The sequence below is a fragment of the Cynocephalus volans genome, chromosome 17 (assembly GCF_027409185.1).
Source record: "Cynocephalus volans isolate mCynVol1 chromosome 17, mCynVol1.pri, whole genome shotgun sequence".
NCBI lineage: Eukaryota > Metazoa > Chordata > Mammalia > Dermoptera > Cynocephalidae > Cynocephalus > Cynocephalus volans.
Genome location: NC_084476.1, coordinates 43197342 through 43216281, shown reverse-complemented (window position 1 = coordinate 43216281; position 18940 = coordinate 43197342). Strand labels below are relative to the sequence as shown.

The window sequence follows — 18940 nt, the reverse complement described above, 5'->3', positions numbered from 1 at the left end:
TTCCCTCACCTTTGCCCCAACCCTTGGCCTTACCTCTTCCCTGGGCCTGGCCTCAGCCCATCCCCCCAACCTCCAACCCCATTTACTTGTCTGACCTCATCTTCTTCTACTCCCCCCTCCCTCTTTCCATTCCAGCATGGTGGCCCCTCCACGCTCCCACCTCAAGGCCTTTTTTTTTTTTCCACCTCAGGGCTTTTGCACTAGCTCTTCCTTCAACCTGGCATGCTCTTCCTCCAGATGTCCACAAGGCTCACTCCCTTAGCCCTTCAGGTCTTTATCCAAAGTCACCTTCTCAGTGAAGCTTTCTGCTCTTCACACCTCCCCACACTTCCTGCCCCCTTTCCTGCTTTTCCTCCTCAGCAGCTGTCACTAACACACCTCAGAATGAATTTTGCACAACGTGAGAATAAAAACTTTTGTTTATCTTCCTCATGCCTACATTCTTGACACTAGAATGGTGTCCGGCACATTGTTCACTCTCAACCAGTGTCTGTGGAGAGAATGAAAAGGCTTGCTCTGTGACTGGAGTAGGTCCAGAACCTGCAAGGTGTTATGGGCAATGGGACTAGTGCAGGTCTGTGGCAGAGCAGTGGACAGCAGGCAAGGGTTCTGGACAGACCCACTGGCTGCCCTGCCTCCAGGGCCACCTCCCAGGGACGTGAGGATGCCAGGCAGCTGAAGTGTTCAGTGAGGGGCAGAGGAGGGTAGGAACCAGAATCCTGGGGCCCGTCTCACAAGGCCACTGAGGCTGAGAGAGGGGAAGGGGCTTGCCCAAGGTCACAGAGGGAAGCCACTGCACAGCCAGCTTGGGACTTCCAGCTGTCCTTCCCTGATCACTCCCAGTGCTGGTTCCCCTGGCTTGGCTCCTGCCCACATGGGCCATCAGACATACTCAAGCCTTTTCCCTTCCTCCTCACATTCCCTCTGATCTTACCAGGCTCTCTACCTATCACCCTCATCCCCACCCACACTGTAGTTATTTCTTTATCTTTTTAAATATATGATACAAATATACATCATATATGTTATCAAGCACAATCATATAACAAACCCGTAAGTTTACCCCAACCCCAGAACTAGAAAATTATTAATAGTTTTACACTATCACTGTGCTCCTACCCATCCCTATCTCCGTAAAGGAATCATCCTTTTTTTAAAAAAAAGTTTTATCACATACATATATTTATGCCCAAAGAATATATTACTTTTTGCTTGTTTTTCAGCTGTAAAACTGGTGTCATACTGTATATAGTCTACTGTATTGCATTTTTTACCTCCACAATTCTTCGGTATTGTTGCAGGTTCCTGTTGTACCTTAATTTTCACTGTTGTATCATGTTATTATGTGTGATTGTACAGTAATGTATGTATCTGCTCTCCTGTTAGTGGATATTTGGGTTGTTTCTGGTGTCTCCTGAGCACCCGTACCTTGCATCCTGCTCCCTGAACCTCCTCCTCCTTTCACTGTTCCACAGCCCAGCTACCCACAAACCTACGACTTCCCAAAACTCTGTCTTCAGCTCCCTTCTGAGCTCCAGACCATATAAAAGGCATACCCCCAAGTGTTTAGTGAGCACTTACTCTGTACCAGGCACTATTCTCAGCATTTAACATTTTAGTGCATTTAATATTCACAGCAACAAAAATGGTAGATAATATTCTTATCCCTATTTCACAAATTAGAAGACCAAGGCCCGGAGAGGTTGATTTACTTACCCACCTCTCGCCCTTCACATCCCATAAGCAGTTCAAACCGAACATGTCCGTGACACAACCTATCATCTTCCTCTCCCACCCAGTTCCTCATTCATGCTCCACTCTCAGTGGTGACATGCCCAAACCCCCAGACCCAAGCCAGGAACTAGACGTCATCCCTGACTCCTCCCTCTCACTCACCCACTCCTTCATCCAAACCAAGCCCAAGTCCTGCCTCTTGTCCCTCCAAGATATTCATCACATCCTGCCTCTCCTTGCCACACCCACAGTGCTGACCCACTGGGTGCCTTGCTGCTCCTCCTGGATCACTGCCTCTCCCCACACTCTGTAGGCCCATCTACCCTGTTTCCAGCATCCTGTATACTGTAGTTCATGCGGGCTTTCTAAAACTCATCTCACCATGTCCCTCACCTCCAGAAGGAAGCCTAGCCTCCTCTGCCCCATCCCCTCAAACTGTGAAGTGCAGCTCACTCCCAGCCCCAAAAAGGACACCCCCTAACCCCCACTCTGCTCTTTTCTCTTCCTCTGGCTGTGAGCCCCGCTCTGAGCTCTACAGACTCCAAGCATCCCATCCTTCACCACTGAGCTCCTTCCTCATAATCACCCATTCCCCATTAGACTGTATTCCTCAAAGGCAGACCCAGCCTCATCCACGGTGCATCCCCAATGCCCAGGCAGGGCCTGCACACAGTAGGTGCTCAATAATTGTTGAAAGGCTAAATGCATGAGCGATGAGGCATCATGAGTGGTGCTGCCTTCTGGGTCCCAGAAGCAGGATGATTCCTACCTGGCCCCTGGTCAGCGGATCCTGCTCCCCCACCCCATCCCCGCAACCTCTGCCCTGTTCCTCTTGAGCCCCGTGAGGCCTTTTCTGATCTCTTCACCTTTTGTAAGGATTTCCCTCTTTGTATCTTCCTTTTCAACTCTGGAATTCCTTCATGTGGGAGAGCTCTGGCACCAGGAAGAAGGAACAGGGGGCCAACCCTTTACCTGCTTTTAATCTATATCAAGCATCCTCAAGGGAATGAAAATTGATTCTTGGAAGGGGTGGTGAAAAAAAAATCTTACTTTTTTAATGTATAAAGCACAGATGTGCATACAATACATAGATAGTATATCTGTGCTGCTAAAATATGTGATTAAGAAAAAAATGTATAAAAGGCTGCTGAGGAGGGCACTAATGAAAAGAAGGTTGAGAAATTATGATCTACACTCTTGGGCCTTGCCTTGTCTGGTCCAAGAACTGGCCAGAACTGAGGGAAGGGAAGAACCAGGGGAGAGTCTAGAGTCTTATCTCAGGGCACCCTTAAGGTATCCCCAAAGCTGGACCCTACCAGCTAGCTCTGCTCCTTTTCCCCAAACTACCCTATTCCTCCCCATGCCTGAAAGTCCACCATTCTGTATCTAGCATCCTTTCATCTCACCCCGTTCCTTCTGAGGCTGCAGGTTGGTTCTTCCCCATTCTCCCCCAGGGGTACCCCAGCTCCCAGGGCTCGAATGAGTTGAGTCTTCTCAGCTCTGTGCTCCAACCTTGGGCTAAGGTATACCCTGGAGCTCCTGGAAGAACCCAAGAGGGAAGCCCATCACAAGAGGCAAGGGTGCTGCTGTGGGACAAGCCTTTCTTTATTGGGGTAGAATGGGGTCACAAAGAATCTCTTCTTAGAAGTGCTCTAGGGCTATGGAGTCATTTAAGGGTGGGACAGACTGGATTGAAGTTCTGTTGTCAAGGGTCACAGAGACGGGGGTGATGGGATGGGTCATGGATGGTTGAGGACCGGTCTTGGGTAATACAGTTATCCTGTGGGTTTCATGCACCACAGGGTTCGTCAGTCTCTGGGGCTTCCGTGGGATATTGGAACCAATGAAGACCAGGTAGACGATGCCACCTATGTAGGCACCCAGGAGTGGCGCCACCACTGGCACCCACCACCAGTTCTCCCCGGCCCTGCAGGAAAGAGGTGGAGGCCTGCTGAGAGTCCAAAGCCCAGAGCAGCACCCACATCCACCTTGGACCAAGACAGGGTGAGTAGAAGAGTCACTACCATCCTGCCCCAGGAGATACCCCCAGCCTGGGGCCCCGGTCAGCCTGAGCCTGATTCAGGGACAGCGTTGAGGATCAGGTCTGCTGGTCTGGGGAAACATCGGAACCCACTCCTGCTCCCCAGGCCTGGAGCTCTACAGGACTTTCCTGTGCTGCTACTCACATTGCACCCCCACCCCTCCGTGTGAAGGAGACCCACCAAAAACTTGCAGGAGTGGGGTCTGGGCAGGGGCAATACCTGAAGACCTGTTTGCCCCATCCGGCAATGTAGGTGAAGAAGCGGGGAGGCAGGTCCCGGGATGGGTTAACAGCATATCCTGAGTTCATGCCTAGGGACACCCCAATGATGACCACAAGGATGCCAATCACCAAGGCCTGCATCCCTTGCAGTGCTGGGTTGTTCTCCTTGTCCGTGATGGCAAAGATACACAGCTGGAGTATCCCCGTCAATAACATCTGGGGAACAGACACCATGACAGCCCATCCAGGGCCCCTAGCCAAGCCACAGAGCTTCAGCAGTGCCCCAAATCCAAACCCACTGGCAGAGACATGTCTTGTACAGTCCCCATCCAGAGTTCTTATCCTCTCTATTGTGAGGGGCTCCCTGCTGGCTTCTTCCTAAGAGATGAAGGGTTTGGAGAGGGGCACCATCCCTGAACCACTGACCTCATCCAGGAAGCCCTGCCACAACGTCATATAGTCAGGAAGATAGGTGGCAAAAATGCCAGCGGTGGCTGTAGGACCAGTCACTGTCAGCTGTCCATTCGAGAAGTGGAAAATGGCCTCTGTAGAGATACAGATTGAGTGATGAAGCTGCCCCCAGCTAAACCCCACTGGTGTCCCAGAAATGAGGTTGTAGGGTGGAGCATTGGGAGCCACCTCCAAGGCTTTTTCTTCCAGACACTTACAGACCAGGACACTGAGATCTGATCTGCTCATATTTCAGAGGAGGAACCTGAGGCCAGAGGCAGACAACCCAGGGTAGAATACTTACTGTAGAAGAGACAGTAGATGGTGGCAGCAGCCATGAAGGAGCCCAGGAACTGAGCCAGCACATACACAGGAAATTTCTTCCAGGGCATGCGGCCTAATGCACAGCTGGTGAAAGTTATGGCCGCATTCATGTGGGCCCCTATGGGGAGGCAGCAGGTGTGTCAGGGGAGTGAGAGCAGAAACAAACAGTAATTAATAATATTGAGAGTAACAACAGTAATAAACAATAATGGCTAGTGTTTATGGAGTGCATTCTCTGTGACAAGAGCTTTCTCATTTAACCTTGCACCAACCCCAGGAGGCAGAGACCGTTATCTCCATTTCAATATTAAGGACAGAGAAGGTAAGTCACTTTCCTAAGATCACCCAGCTAGTAAAAATGGTGTGTCAAGCGGGCCCTTGAAGAGTCTGGGGCAGACACAGTCAGAGGCAAGGGGTTCAGAGGTGTTCTCCTCCCTCCAGGTGGCCAGTAAGGGTGAGGCACCAGCCATGTCAAGAAGAGGCTGGCTAGAGGTGAGCAGGAAAGAGCCTGCTGGGGACACCTGGCACTGCCCGGTCAGGCAGGGCCTGGGTTCACTCACCAGAGATGTTGCCTGCCACATACACTCCCATGGTGACTCCAAAGCCAAAACCCAAGTTGACACCGAGGAAGCTCCCGAATTTATTATCTCCTAGAACCATATGGGCCACAGAACCGAGGCCAAACACCTGCGAGGGAAGGGCCTGTGAGGAGGTTGCCTGCCCACAAGCCCCACCTTCAGAGGAAGGCTCAGAGCTCAGTTCTCTCTCTCACCCCATGCTCTGGGCCTCCCTGCATTTCCCTTAAAGACCTGCCATACCCTCTTCCTCAAGAGCCTTCTGTCCTCATGACCTATACTCCCTTGCCCCTGTCAAGACCTCTCAGACCTGAGCCAGTGAGAGCTGGGTAGTGTGGCAGAGTCTGAGGCTCTTACAACACACGTTGGGGCACCTCGACCCAAAGCTCACCTAAAGTACAGGAGGACGGCAGGGCTGTGAGGAGGGGATGGCCAGTGTGGATTGCACCTCTCGGAGCATCTCACACTTCAGACTATCCTGAAGGAAGTCTCTTCAAGAAATCTCCAAACTCCATGCCTGGACTCTGCCAAGAGCCCCTTCTGCCTCCTAATCACCCACCACCAGCCCAGGAAGCCAGTGGGGTTCTAACTCTCTTGCGCTCAGCTTCATTTCCATTGCCCTCAGGCATCATTCCCAAACTTCTTACTCTTGCCCATCTCCTCAGGTGACACTCCACCTTCACAGAGAGACTAGAGGCCTGAAGGTAGGCCTCACTCAACCTCAGTCTATATCCACCTTCCCCGTCAGCTCTGGTTCCTGTGCCCATCCTCTCCCTCTACAGAGGTCTTTCTCTTGCCTGTACCTTCCACGTCCCCCTTGCCTGGCTCTCACAGAACTAGAATCTCTTCCTTCCTAACAAACCTTCTCACCTCAGCCCAGCCTCCCTCTCTAGCTGTGGACTCCTCGATGCCCCCTCCCTGTTTAGTCAGGCTTCAGGAAAGAAACTTTATTCCTTCTCTTGCTCGTGCGTGCGCGCACACGCGCTCACACACACATGCACACACACACACACACACACACACACACACACACACCTGCTGCAATCTGGCTTCTGCTTCCACATGTCACAGACACCAAAGCTCTCTCTAAGGGCTCCAGCAACCTCCTCATTTCCCAAAGATCCCTTCAGACATTGTCTTACTTGACTTTGCTCACTGTGGCACTCTTGACCACTCCATGCTCCTGGAAAGTCCTCTTTGGCCTTTATAACATCTCTCTCTCCTGGTTTTCCTCTTATCTCACTTGCCTCTCCTCTCTAGGTTCCTTCCCACATTCTTTTTCCATCGTCTGCCTTATGAACACAAATGATTGATCTCTGGCCCCTTTCACGTCTCACCCCTGTTACTCTTCCTGGGTCTTCTTATCAGGTCAGATATGCCTAATGCACTAAAATTCCCATAATCTCCATGTGGGAACAAGATTCCTATTTCTAAATACCTACTGGAACTTTCTTTGGTGTTCCTCAGGCATCTCATGCTCTACGCTGAAAGCTCATCTCTCAGAAAAACTGCTCCCTAGGCTGACAAAGGCAAGGCAGGGAAAAAAAGAAAGAAAACTTAATTCCTTACGCTATTTCCCGTTCCAGTTGGCCAAGCCAAAACCTCGGGTGTCACAAATGTTCCTCTCTCCTCCCCATCACCCAATCAGTTCTGCTTACATTCTCCCCAGATCTTACCCTCCTTGCCTCCTCCTTGCAGCCAGAGTGACTTTTGTTTCTTGGGTTTTTTTTTTTTTTTTTTAAAAAGATGACTGGGGGCCGAGCCCGTGGCGCACTCGGTAGAGTGCTGTGCTGGGAGCGCAGCGACGCTCCCGCCGCGGGTTCGGATCCTATATAGGAATGACCGGTGCACTCACTGGCTGAGTGCCAGTCACGAAAAAACGACAAAAAAAAAAAAAAAAAAAATGACCGGTAAGGGGATCTTAACCCTTGACTTGGTGTTGTGAGCACCACACTCAGCCAGTGAGCAAACCGGCCATCCGTATATGGGATCTGAACCCGGGGCCTTGGTGTTATCAGCACCGCACTCTCCCGAGTGAGCCACGGGCCGGCCCTTGGGTTTTTTTAATTTGTTTTTTCAGAGTGACCTTTCTAACACAAAAATCTAATCGTGTCTGCCCCTTGTTTAAACATTCACTGGCTCCTTTCTATTTCCAGAATAAAGTTCAAATTCAGTAGGCTACCATTTAATAATTCAGTAGGCCACCTACATAATTTCATCCCTTCTGCCTCTCAGTTTCCTATCTGTCCCAGTATTCTCTATATTCAGCAGTAGTATCACTACTAAATAATAATAACCAATTTACTGAGCACTTACTATGTGCCAAGTACTGGTAAGCAGGTTATATTTATCACCTCCTTTAAACCTTACACCAGTCTTATGAGTTAGGTACTATTATTCTCCCCATTTGACAGATGGGCGAGCCAGAGCCTAGAGAAATTGACTGTCTTGTCTAAGGTCACACAGCCTGTACATGGTGAGCTAGGATTGAATCCAGGCAGTCACCTGTGCCAGATGGCTTCAAACCATACAGCCACACTGCTCTCTGCATGTCTTGCTCTCATTCTTCTGTGGTTTTTGCATATGCTCTTCCCTCTGCCTGGAATACCTGATCCTAGATCCTGAAAATTTGATACCCTGTAGGCCAAGCTCAGCTGGCATCTGCTTTTGAAAAGTCCATGTGTTTTGGACCTGTGGTTTTTGAGAGACCTCTAGATGTCCAGGCTGCTGAAAATCAGGGTCTAGACCTGTATCATCCAATATGGTGGCCACTAACTACATGTGGCTATTATGCACTTAAAATGTGGCTAGTTGAAATTGAGATCTGCTGTAAGTGTAAAATACACACCAGGTTTCAAAGACATAGAAGGAATAGGAGAATGTCAAATATCTTATTAATTTTATATTGACTACATGTTGAAATGATAGTATTTTGGATATATGGGTTAAAATATTTGAATTATTAAATAATTAATGATTAAAATATTAAATTATTAAAATTAATTTCACCTGTTGCTTTTTGCTTTTTTAATGTGGCCACTAGAAAACTTTAAATTACATACATGGCTCATATTTTATCTCCCCTTGGACAGCTCTGTACTAGACTTCGTAAAAGAGAAAACGTAGAGAATTGTGGGAGTGAGGGCTGCAGTTGAATACATCAGTGGATGAAGCCCCCAGGAGAGGGTGCAGGGTGAGAAGGCAGCCAGGAGCTGAATCGAGAGCCACACATCAGCACTCATGGGCAGGCGTTAGAAACTTCAGCTGATGGAGCTGGCCGGTTAGCTCAGTTGGTTAGAGTGTAGCTTTAGAACATGAAGGTCAAGGGTACAGATCTCCGTACCAGCCAGCTGCCAAAAAAAAAAAAAAGGAAGAAGGAAACTCAGCTGGAGAAAGTGTTTAAGTGGAAGAAGAACAAAGAGAGAATGTACCACAGACACCAGGGAGAAACAGTTTCCCAAGGAGGGTGTGGTCCACACTGTCACGCACAGCCTCTGGGTCAAGTGTGTGAAGGCCTAGAAAGCATCCCTTTGGATGTGACCACCCAGCGGTTGTTAGTAATGTGGTGTGCACTGTGTCATCAGACCATGGGGACAGAAGCCAGGTCCCAGAGATTGGGAGGTGAGTGGGTGATGAGGAAGAGCTGAACCATACCAGTGTAGAGACACCTCTCTGAGAGCTTGCCTGAGGAGGGAGGGAGAGAAAGCATGATAAGTGAAGGGGCTTACAGGGTGAAGGGAGGGATCGTTCATCTTGTGTTGTTTTAAGTGGAGAGACTTTAGTAAGTTTATAGGTTGAGAGAGTGACAGGCCGAAGATAAAGGAGAAAAGGACAGAGCAAAGAACCTGATTAGGATGGAGAGCTGGATTGGTACAGAAGTGGAGGGGTCCTCCAAGACGGAAGGGACCCAACCCCAGCTAAGGCGAGATGTGTGGATGCACAGCTAGGTAGTGGGTGTGGTGGTGAGAGGGACGGGGTGAAGAGCTGGATACAGGAAGCCAACCATATGATTTTCTTTGCCAAGCAGGAGATCATGCCATTTGCTGATAAACAAACAAAAAGACAGGCAGAGTACAGAGCAGCTTTGGTGAAGTCTGCGAAATGTGAAATAGCCCAAATAGGGAAGGCAGTTGAACAGTACACACTGCATCCTTTAGGTGCAGGGGAGCCCAGAGATGGGCTGGCAGAGGGTCCAGGATAGGATGCAGCAGGAGAGGACAGGAACAGAGGGGGTGGGGTGGGGAGTGAAGCCAGGGCAGGCAGGCAGGCTGGGGTGGCCAGGAGGTGGAGGGACTGGAGCAGACATGGAAGGTCTGAAGACTGAGGGTCTCCCATTTTGATTCCCCCCATTTAAAAACCATTTGCTAAAAATAATGGATGAGTGAATGAACCCCACATGATCGCCTCTGTCAGGGTTGCCAACTGGGAGCCCATGCACCTAATCCATCCAGCACTCATGTTTTGTTTGGATAACTTCGTTTTGAAGACCAGAAGTTTCAGCTTCTCTTGAAAAACGAGAAGCTCAGGCAACACTGGCCTGTATTCCACCCTCCATGGCAACAGTCAGCTGGAGTAGCGGCAGCTACGTATACCCTTACACAGATTGGCACTCTGTAGTTAGCCAAAGTTCCTACGAGCCTGAGTTGACCCTCTCTGGGCCCCCGTAGATGTGAGTTTGCAACCCTTGTCCTATGGCTCACGTGTACAGCTTGTTTTGAGGGCCCTGATGGCTTTTGTCCCTCCCCTCCCTGGTCAATGAATGTGGGCCAGCCCATCAAAGTTCCCCCAACAGCCAGGAGGCCAGCTCCGAGGACAATGCCCCTGGAGGTTGCAGAATGGAACTCCACTTCTCTTGTCCTGCCACAATAAATGGGGCCCAGGGTCACACCAACTTTTTTGGCAAAACCTTCACCCTGATGACTCACTGAGCTTCCTATTAACTGAAAAATCCCCCACTTCTTGGCACAGGCCCGATAACTAAAAATAACAACACAATGTCCTTTATGAGTTTAAATCTCACAAGTTCTTTTACACACATTGCTTCCCTTTAATCCTCACAGCAAATTTGTGAAGCAAATGTTTTTGCTCCCATTCTACTGGTGGAGAAACTGGGTCATGAACAACCCAAAGCCTGAAAGTGAGGGTCTTATCCCGGCTGGGGGAGAGTTAACAAGCCCGCATTGTGGAAAGCCTGCCATATCTAAGCTAAGAGACAGAACATAGAGTTAAAGGTCATAGAGTTAAAAGTCAAGACTGTGATATTAGACTGGACTGGATTAATCTTGAATTGAGGCAAGTGACTTATTCTCCTGGAGGCTCAGTTTCCCCATCTGTGAAACAGGGACAATAATAGTGCCTACCCCACAGGGCCATTATGAGGATTCAGGAAGATGCTGCATGTAAGGGACTTAGCATCACAGTGCCTGGTATGCAGTAGGTGCTCAATAATAATCTCAATATAAGAAAGAGAAACATGTGGGCATGTATCAGTGCATGTGAATGGTGCCTGCTTTCCTCCCTCTCAGAGGAGGCACCCTCCTGCCTCCGAGGTTCCAAGGTTTAACAGCCCTCACAGGGCTGTAATGTCTTGTCATAAGTGAATTACAGTACTTTGCCCTGGGTGAAGAGAGACAGGATCCAGCTGCTGTCCTCACAGCTCAGGAGTCGAAGTTGAAGCAGGAGGCCAGGTAATGGAGGAGGGGGAGAGGGCAGGAGGCATGGAGGAGAGAGCAACTGAGAGCCCTTGTCATAATAACAAGGGGCCAACACGTGTGAACTACATGTGCACTGGGTGCTGGCACTTGGCCTTCTTCACACAAGCCTGCCAGCTTGATGTTAGTGTTCATGTGTATCAACAAGGAGCTCAAAGAGCCTCTCGCACCCCTACTTCCTCTGGCATGCTCCCGGCCGCCTTTGCTTACCTTCCCACAGCCTGCCCCTGCTTTTCCTGGCCCTGGACCCTCCACAAGATGCAACAGCATGGTTACAGGTCCTGTTAAGGGCAGAGGCTTGCTGAGGTAAGAGGCAAGGCTGAGGCAGGTGGGAGGAGAAGGGGATTCCAAGAAACCTCTCTTCCCACCTATGGTCTGGTTTCTGTCCCAGTCACACGCTAATGAAGAGCCCTTGCCAAGGGTAACCACTGGCCTGCCTGTTGCCGAGCCCTTGGGACCCTTGTCAGTGCTCACTTTATTTGGCCATCTGCAAGTTCCCACACTGCTGACCGCTCCCTCCCTGTGGAACCACTGCCCCCTTCTCTAACATGGTCCCACCTAGTTCTCCTCCCACCTCTCTTACCACTCCTTCTCAGGCCTCAGCTCTGTCCTCAATCCTCAATTGATTGTTTTTCTCTTTCTATACACTCTCTCTAGACAACTTTTATAACCACGACCCACATCCTGATGAATGCCAACTCTTTCCTTCCAGTCCAAGCCTGTCCTGAGCTCCAGACCCCTATATTTATCTATCTCCTGGATTTCTCCACTGTTATCTCACTGATCATGTCCAAACCGACCTCAGCTCTTGTCCCATGCTCCAGGATGGCTCATCAGCACTTACCCAACATCTGTTGCTTGCAAAGTCTCCTTGATTCCATTGTCTACCACTCTCTCAAACATGTACTTTCTTCTCCATCCCAGACCAGTCACTAGATCATTACAACAGCCTCTTTACTGGCTCCCCACCTTCCTGCCTTGCCTGTCCTTCTTAGGCTCCACACTGCACACAGAACTACCTTCTAAAATCCAGATCTAACAATTACCACTCCACTGCTTGATAACCTTCAATGTCTGCCCATTGCCCTCAGGATTAATTGTCAGAGCCTGACATTCAAAGTTCTCTTCAACCTCTTTACCCTAGTTTCCCTTCTCCCCACTTCTAACCAAGCCCTCTGACCACCCAGCCCATGGTTTCATTCTACCCACACATATTGTGAGCCCTTTCTATCCCAAAAAGACTTGGTGAGGAAGGACCCTCTTCTTACAACCCTCTGCTTCTTCCCAGACTCCCAGCTCAGAGCTCATGGATAATATGATCCATGGGGCCAGCGGTAGGGAGGGGGTCCTGGACTGCCCTTGCTGAACCCCACCCACTCCATGCCACCTACTCACTCACCATCATGACATACATGCTTAGGAACTCAGCCAGGAACTCTCGCACAATCTGCTTCTGCAGTGTTTCACGTATCCTCATTATCGCCGGCTGGAAAAGCATCTTGGAGGTGCCTGTGTACCTGAAACAGCAGCCCAAGCCCATGGACAGAGTGGAGACTCAAGTCGGCTTGCTTCCCATCAGGTCTTTAATTCCTGGCTGAGTTAATGGGTAACCTACCAGCCTCTCTACACACACATCTTCTTGCCCAGGGCAGCTGGGACAGCTGGGATGAAAGACACCTAAAAGCCATAGGAACATGGGGAGGAACTGTGGTAGATGGCCAGGCCACCCCCTTCTTCCTTCTAGTCAGGACTGATCCAGTGAAAAGGGCATACCAATGAGGCCACTTTGCAGAGGGGGCAGTTGGGAAGCTGAAAGTGCAACCTGCAATACCCAGGAGCCCCTGAAAGAAGCAGGGTGGGAGAGAACAGGCTGGAAAGTAGAGCTCAGTTGTCTATCTGTCTGTCTCTCTGTCTGCCTATCTGCAGGAGCCAAAGCTTTGGGGTCACAGGCCAGGGCCTTGCAACAGTGAGGCACTCTGCAAACAGCACAGGTGTGGCAAAGTCTGCTGCTGGGCTCTATAAACAGCCCTGAGGCCTGATATGTGCCCCTGGTTCTGCCAAAGATGAAGGTATCAGCAAAATGCATGAGGCTCTACAACCAGGTCAACACAAACAGATATTTGTGAGTGAGGAAATGAATGAACAAGAGAAAAGGAGGATCTGGATCTTACTTTCTGGTGTATCCTCGTGCCTAGCACAGTGCCAGGAACATAGGAGACGTACAATAAATATTTGTTTAATGAATGAGAAGTAGAGGATTTGTCTATCTTACCCTCAACTAGATCTCCAGATCTTCCTACAGGGCCTGGAATTTGACAAATATTTGTTTAATAAATGCATGGTTGGATGGACAGATAGATGAAAAAGTGAGGTACAGGTCCCAACGTCTGTGTGTTGGGGGAGGTACAGGACTGGAGTCTGGCGAAGGTGATGGGGGCTGGAGGATAAAGAGAAAGAAGAGGAGTACAGATTCCTCTAAGTGTGGCCTTAGTGCTTGTTCAGACTAGTGATACTCCCTCTCCCCCACATCTGAATGCCTGGAAGCTGACACCAGTCCTTCAACTACCTCACCCTGCTAAGGACAACAGCATCACTCTTCAAGCTTCCTAAATTCCCCATGGCCTCACAGAAGCAAAAAGTAGGCAGAGGGAGGAGAGATGCCCACGCATGAAATAAAACACCTTCCATTCTTCTAGCTGAGACCCTTTATTCATATCTCACCCATCCGAGTCCTTGCTCTGTTCCTTACCCCAAGGAAACAAATTCAGAGCTGAATATATACAGGGGGATGTAAAGTTGCCTGGACAATTCACTGGCCCCCAATCCAACTCCAGCTCTCGTGCATCCTCCTATAGGTGTCCCCTAGCCCCTGTGACCTATCTCCTCAGCCCTGAAGAGCCTGTGAGCAGCCTGATGCAAGCAGGTACCCAAGAACAGTCCTGGGGAGGTAGCACAGAGGCAGGGGAGAGGTGGACAGAGCAGAAAGCAATGAACGCCAAGAGAACTCTGGAAGCCTGGGTCCTTACTCATTACCACACAGCAGGCAAGACACAGTAAGCAACAAATAGCTACCAGCCAGCCAATGAACCAAAGATTTATTGAATGCCTACTATGCATGCTATGTTCAGGAACTGTAATAAAGGACACTAGTAGGATCCCAGCTCTTAGGAAGAAAAACAATTAATTTTTCTTTTTTTTTTAAAGATGACCGGTAAGGGGATCTTAACCTTTGACTTGGTGTTGTCAGCACCACGCTCACCCAATGAGCCAACGAGCCATCCCTATATGGGATCCGAACCCATGGCCTTGGTGTTTTCAGCACCACACTCTCCCAAGTGAGCCACGGGCAGGCCCAAGAAAAACAATTAAGCAATTATTATAAAGTGTGATGAGTGTTGCCACAAGTGAAGAGTGGGCATTATGGGATCATGTGGCAGAAGTAAATAGCCTGGAGGAGGGGGTGGGAACTCTCCCAGAGGAAGGGAAATTTAGGTCAAGAATAGAAGGCTGGCCAGGTAAAGGAGCATCCAGGGAGGCGGGGGGAAGTTCTGGGCACAGGAAGGGCATGTGCTAAGACAGTATATGATGTCTAGAGGAACTTCACAAGGATAGGCTGACCAGAGGAAGGATTGAAAGGAGCCAGGGCCAGGTGGCAGAAGGCCTCATGGCCCATGTTAGGGGGTGTGGACTTGACCAGAGGGCAATGGGGCCAGGTGGCAGATTTCAGCAGGAGTACTTCCTGCCCCATGGAGGCCAGGATGGAGGAAGCGGGAGTGCTGGCATGGCAAGCCTCAGGAGGCTTCTCACACACAGCTGAGAGGTGATGGCGGCCTGAGCCAAGAATGCAGCCATGCAGATGGCTGAAGAACACAGCCAAACTGACAAACCTCGTGTCTGATTGGAGAGAAGAGTGGAGAGGGAAAGGGCAGTGATGTCCCCAGGTTCTGGCTAGAGCAGCGGAAAGACCAACAGGAGGCACAGGAGAGAGCTGCAGATTTAGGCAGGAGCATGAGGAGGCCCCTCTGGATGTGTTGTTTGAGGAGCCTGCAAGACCCTGGGTGGAGATGACCAGTAAAAAGGCAGCTGGTCATGTGATCTTGCTTAGAGATACACATTGGGAGGCCACCAAATCATAGACGGTCAGCTGAGCCATGGACATAGATGAAATAGCTCAAGGAGATGATATGGGATGAGAAGAGGGAATCCAAGAGAACTAGCCTCCAGACCAGGAAACTAACAGCCAGCCAGATTACCTAAGTAAGCTGCTAACCAAGGAACTAAATGGTTAACAACTCACCAACCCTTTGAGTAACAAATCAATCTGGCAACTTAACCAACTAACTGACTCTCCTATTAACTAGCTATTAACTCATTTAATTATCTAATTAACCAGTCAACCATAAACTGTCCAATTAACCTCAAACCAACCACTTAACCTGATAACTAGCATTCATCCATTCAGCAAACATTCGTTGAGCATCTACTTATGAGTCAGGCACCAGGGATACAAAGTCAAACCCCAGTCTCCACCCTTAGTTTGCTCTGTTTAGTGAAAGGGACCCGAGGGGCGACATCTGGGGCTACAGGAGCTTGGGAGGGGTGGGAGGTGAGGCCTGAAGAGAGTTTTGAAGAATGGGCAGGCAGTGGCCTAAAGTGGCCATGGGGGAGTGGGGTGGAGGTAGAAGAAATGGTGGGAGGTGCCCACGTTCTAGATATTTTAGGAGATTGGTGACTAGATGTGTGGCACGGGGAGAGGAAGGTACCAAGGATGTGGCCTTGACTTCTTTTTTTCTTTTTTTTTTAAAGATGACCAGTAAAGGGATCTTAACCCTTGACTTGGTGGTGTTAGCACCACGCTCTCCCAAGTGAGCTAACTGGCCATCCGTATATTGGGATCCGAACCATGGCCTTGGTGTTATCAGCACTGCACTCTCCCAAGTGAGCCACAGGCCAGCCCTTTTTTTTTCAATTTTTTTTTTTTTTAGGCCTTGACTTCTGAGGAAAAGGGGACCCCTGATGAGCTGAGACCATGGGAGCAGGAGTGGGTTTGGGAGGAATGGACGAGGCTGTTTTCAGTTAAGATCTGTGTTGCCTGTGGGACATCAGTGGGTCTTTGGAAACAGGGTCTAAAGCCCAGTAGAGAGACATGGACTAGAGACAGCAATGTCATCAGTACAGAGGGCACACCATTCATTCTCTTGATCCAAGAGTGCACCAACAGGCAAATATCCCCACTCACGTGGAGCTGACAGCAGTAAAATGTAATAAGCAAGTACACTTGTATGTTCAAAGGTTGTAAGTCCTATGGGAAAAAATAGAGCAAGGAAAGGGGATTTGGGAGTGGAGCGGGTGGGAGTGAGGTATGATTTCAAATAGGGCAGTCATGGTAACCTCATTGAGAAGGTGGCCCTTGAGCAAAGACATGCTGGAGGTGAGAGAGGGAGCTGCGTGGATAACTGCGGGAAGAGCATTTCAGGAAGAAGGAATGGTCACTGGAGGACTCTGAGTATGTTTGAAGAAAGCAAAAGAGGTCAGTGTGGTTGGAGTAGGGAGGCAGAGGGCAGGGAGGTCAGAGAGGTAAGGGGACTAGGTAGGCAGGGCCTTGACCATTGCAAGGACTTTTGGCTCTTATTTCACCCCAAAAAGAGTTGATTCTGAGAGGGTGAGAGGTGGCAAGTTCAGTTCAGTTGAGTACCACCTACATAGGGGCGGTTGGAACCCACTGACCAACCTCTTGACCCTCATCCGGGTCTTTCTGAACCTCCCTCACCCCAGGGCCTAGCCTGTGCATGGCTGCACTATGAGGACATAAAGAGGTAGGAGAGGCCGTTCTTGTGGGGCCCCTTGGGCTAGTGGGTGGTGGGAAAAAGGGAGTTTGAGGGGAGCAGCTGCCACCAGGGAAAAGCTGAGGGAGGGACAGGGGGCCCTGAGGTGCACGGGACCGAGGACAGGAGGCTGGGGTGAGGGAATGTGGTGGGCTACTTACCGCCTGTTCCTGCCTTCTGGAGCCATATTAGAAGCTGTGGAGCCAAAGAGAGGTCACTAAGGCTGGGGGACACAAAACTTGGCCCCACCAGAGCCCAGCCCCCCAGGGGAGAAGCCATGGGGAAGCTCCTGCTAGTGCCATCCCTTCAACCTAGCAAAGTGGCAGAGAGAGTGGGGGAGGGGTGAGTGTACCTCAGCCAATGGGGAGATGCCCTGGAGTCCCACCCCCTCTACCCATGCTGGCCTCAGGATCCCTGATCCTCAGACCAGGCCCTTCAGATGCCCTCCTGCCCTTCCCAAGTCTGCAACCCAGCTTTGGACAGTGGAGATGCCCATAGCTTCCCCTCAGTGGCTCCAGCCTCTAATATTTGAATATTATACCTTTAGTCTAACCTCAAGCTCTCTTGCTGCTGACTTAAACTATGAATTTCCAGGTCCTCCTCCTAGCACATATGCATGCACACACACAGAGGATGAAGCCCTGAAAACTCATTTAGTCCATGCCCACCCCAGAACAAAGTCTATTCTTCCTTCCTTCCTAAAAATTCACCCTTATACTTGCATTTCTCTCTCGAACTGATGCATGAAGGTAACCCTTAAGTTTCCTCATCCTGTATGTCCTCCTTCTTCTCTAGCCCAATGCCCCCTAGCTGGGACACAAATTTACATCCCCAACCCTGATTGCAGAAACTCTCTAGCCCCAGCCCCAGCCCCTCAGGAGGGAACTCCCATGGGAGATACCACTTGGACAAGCCAGCAGTTGGCCCATGCCCGAGCTGTATCCCTTCTGCTCTGGTCTTCAGCTCTTTCCTTGTCCCACACCCAGGCTCTGCTGACAGCCCAGCCCAATACCTCCCAATCTCAGCTCCACCACTGGTCCTTCCAACGGCCAACTTACAGGTAAGGAAACTGAAGCCCAGAGAAAGGATGTGATGTGCCCAGGTCACACAACAACACAGAACTGAACAAGAACAGAAAGCCAGGCCTTCAACTCCCAGCTGGGGCTCTTTCCCCAGATAACCCCACAGTCACCTCCTCCCTGTGTGGTCCCCAGGGAGTGGCCCTTCCTGTCCCAGGCCTGCCTGGAGTCCCACTCACTCTGCTGAAGTGTCTTACATTTCTCAGCCTCTGCCTTGGGGACTTCTTGGTTAAAGCAGGTTTTGATCTTGTTTCTTCGTGACTTTCTGAAGCTCAGGCTGTTCCCCCAGCTGGGTCTCTGCTGTCCCTGTGTCCCCACTCTTGAGCCCGTCTCTCAGCCCACCCCAGGGCTGCCCAAGCACTGCTCCTGCTCCTCCAGGGGAGAGGTCAGTAGGGCAGAGGTTTGGCCAGTGCCACTTAAAGCCAAGTCCAGATGCACGGCCTAAAATAGCATCTCTCCCCCTGCCAGTGGCGCCATAGAGACCAAATTCTGAGGCAGGTCTGTGAGGTCAGAAGCAGAGCTCCAGGTGGGTGCTCTGGGCCTGACAGTTCCAAAAAAAAGGTTGGTCCTCCAAGCCAAGTTTTCAGCCTGTCTCCAGAGCCAGAGCCCAATGAAGCCCTCCCAAGACCCCAGACCTGGGGAAGGCTACAGAGGCTCCTGAGCCCCCAGCTATGAGAAGAGCTGCCCAGAATGGGGACTGGAGTTGGAAATTCCTGGAGATTAATATCCAGGTGATTGGGTAGGGAAGGAGACCATGGGTCAGTCCTCAGGGAGCCTCCAAACTGAAGTGAGGAGGGGACATTCAGGCCCTGTCCTCAGGGGCCACTAGTCTGAGAGGAAGGAAGACACATAAACCATATTTGTAGGGAAATCCCAATCTGATAGAGGAGGTAGAAACCCAGGCCTGGTCCTCTGGGGCCCCTAGTCTGAGGTGGGGAAACCTAGGCCCTGCCTTCGGGAAGATGCCTCTGCTGGGAAA

At 50.3% G+C, this 18940-nt stretch overlaps 1 protein-coding gene across 1 annotated transcript; it reads right to left on the bottom strand.

The window, feature by feature from the left end:
- Positions 1 to 3362: 3362 nt before the first annotated feature.
- Positions 3363 to 18326, bottom strand: AQP7 (aquaporin 7). The gene is made up of 8 exons (XM_063082446.1): positions 18159 to 18326; positions 17044 to 17077; positions 12457 to 12574; positions 5332 to 5458; positions 4752 to 4889; positions 4424 to 4542; positions 3996 to 4213; positions 3363 to 3661 (listed from the first exon to the last, which is right to left on the bottom strand). Exons 2-8 carry the CDS (start codon positions 17067 to 17069, stop codon positions 3376 to 3378), a joined length of 1032 nt encoding a protein of 343 aa, XP_062938516.1. The 5' UTR covers positions 17070 to 17077; positions 18159 to 18326; the 3' UTR covers positions 3363 to 3375.
- Between the last annotated feature and the right edge of the window lie 614 nt (positions 18327 to 18940).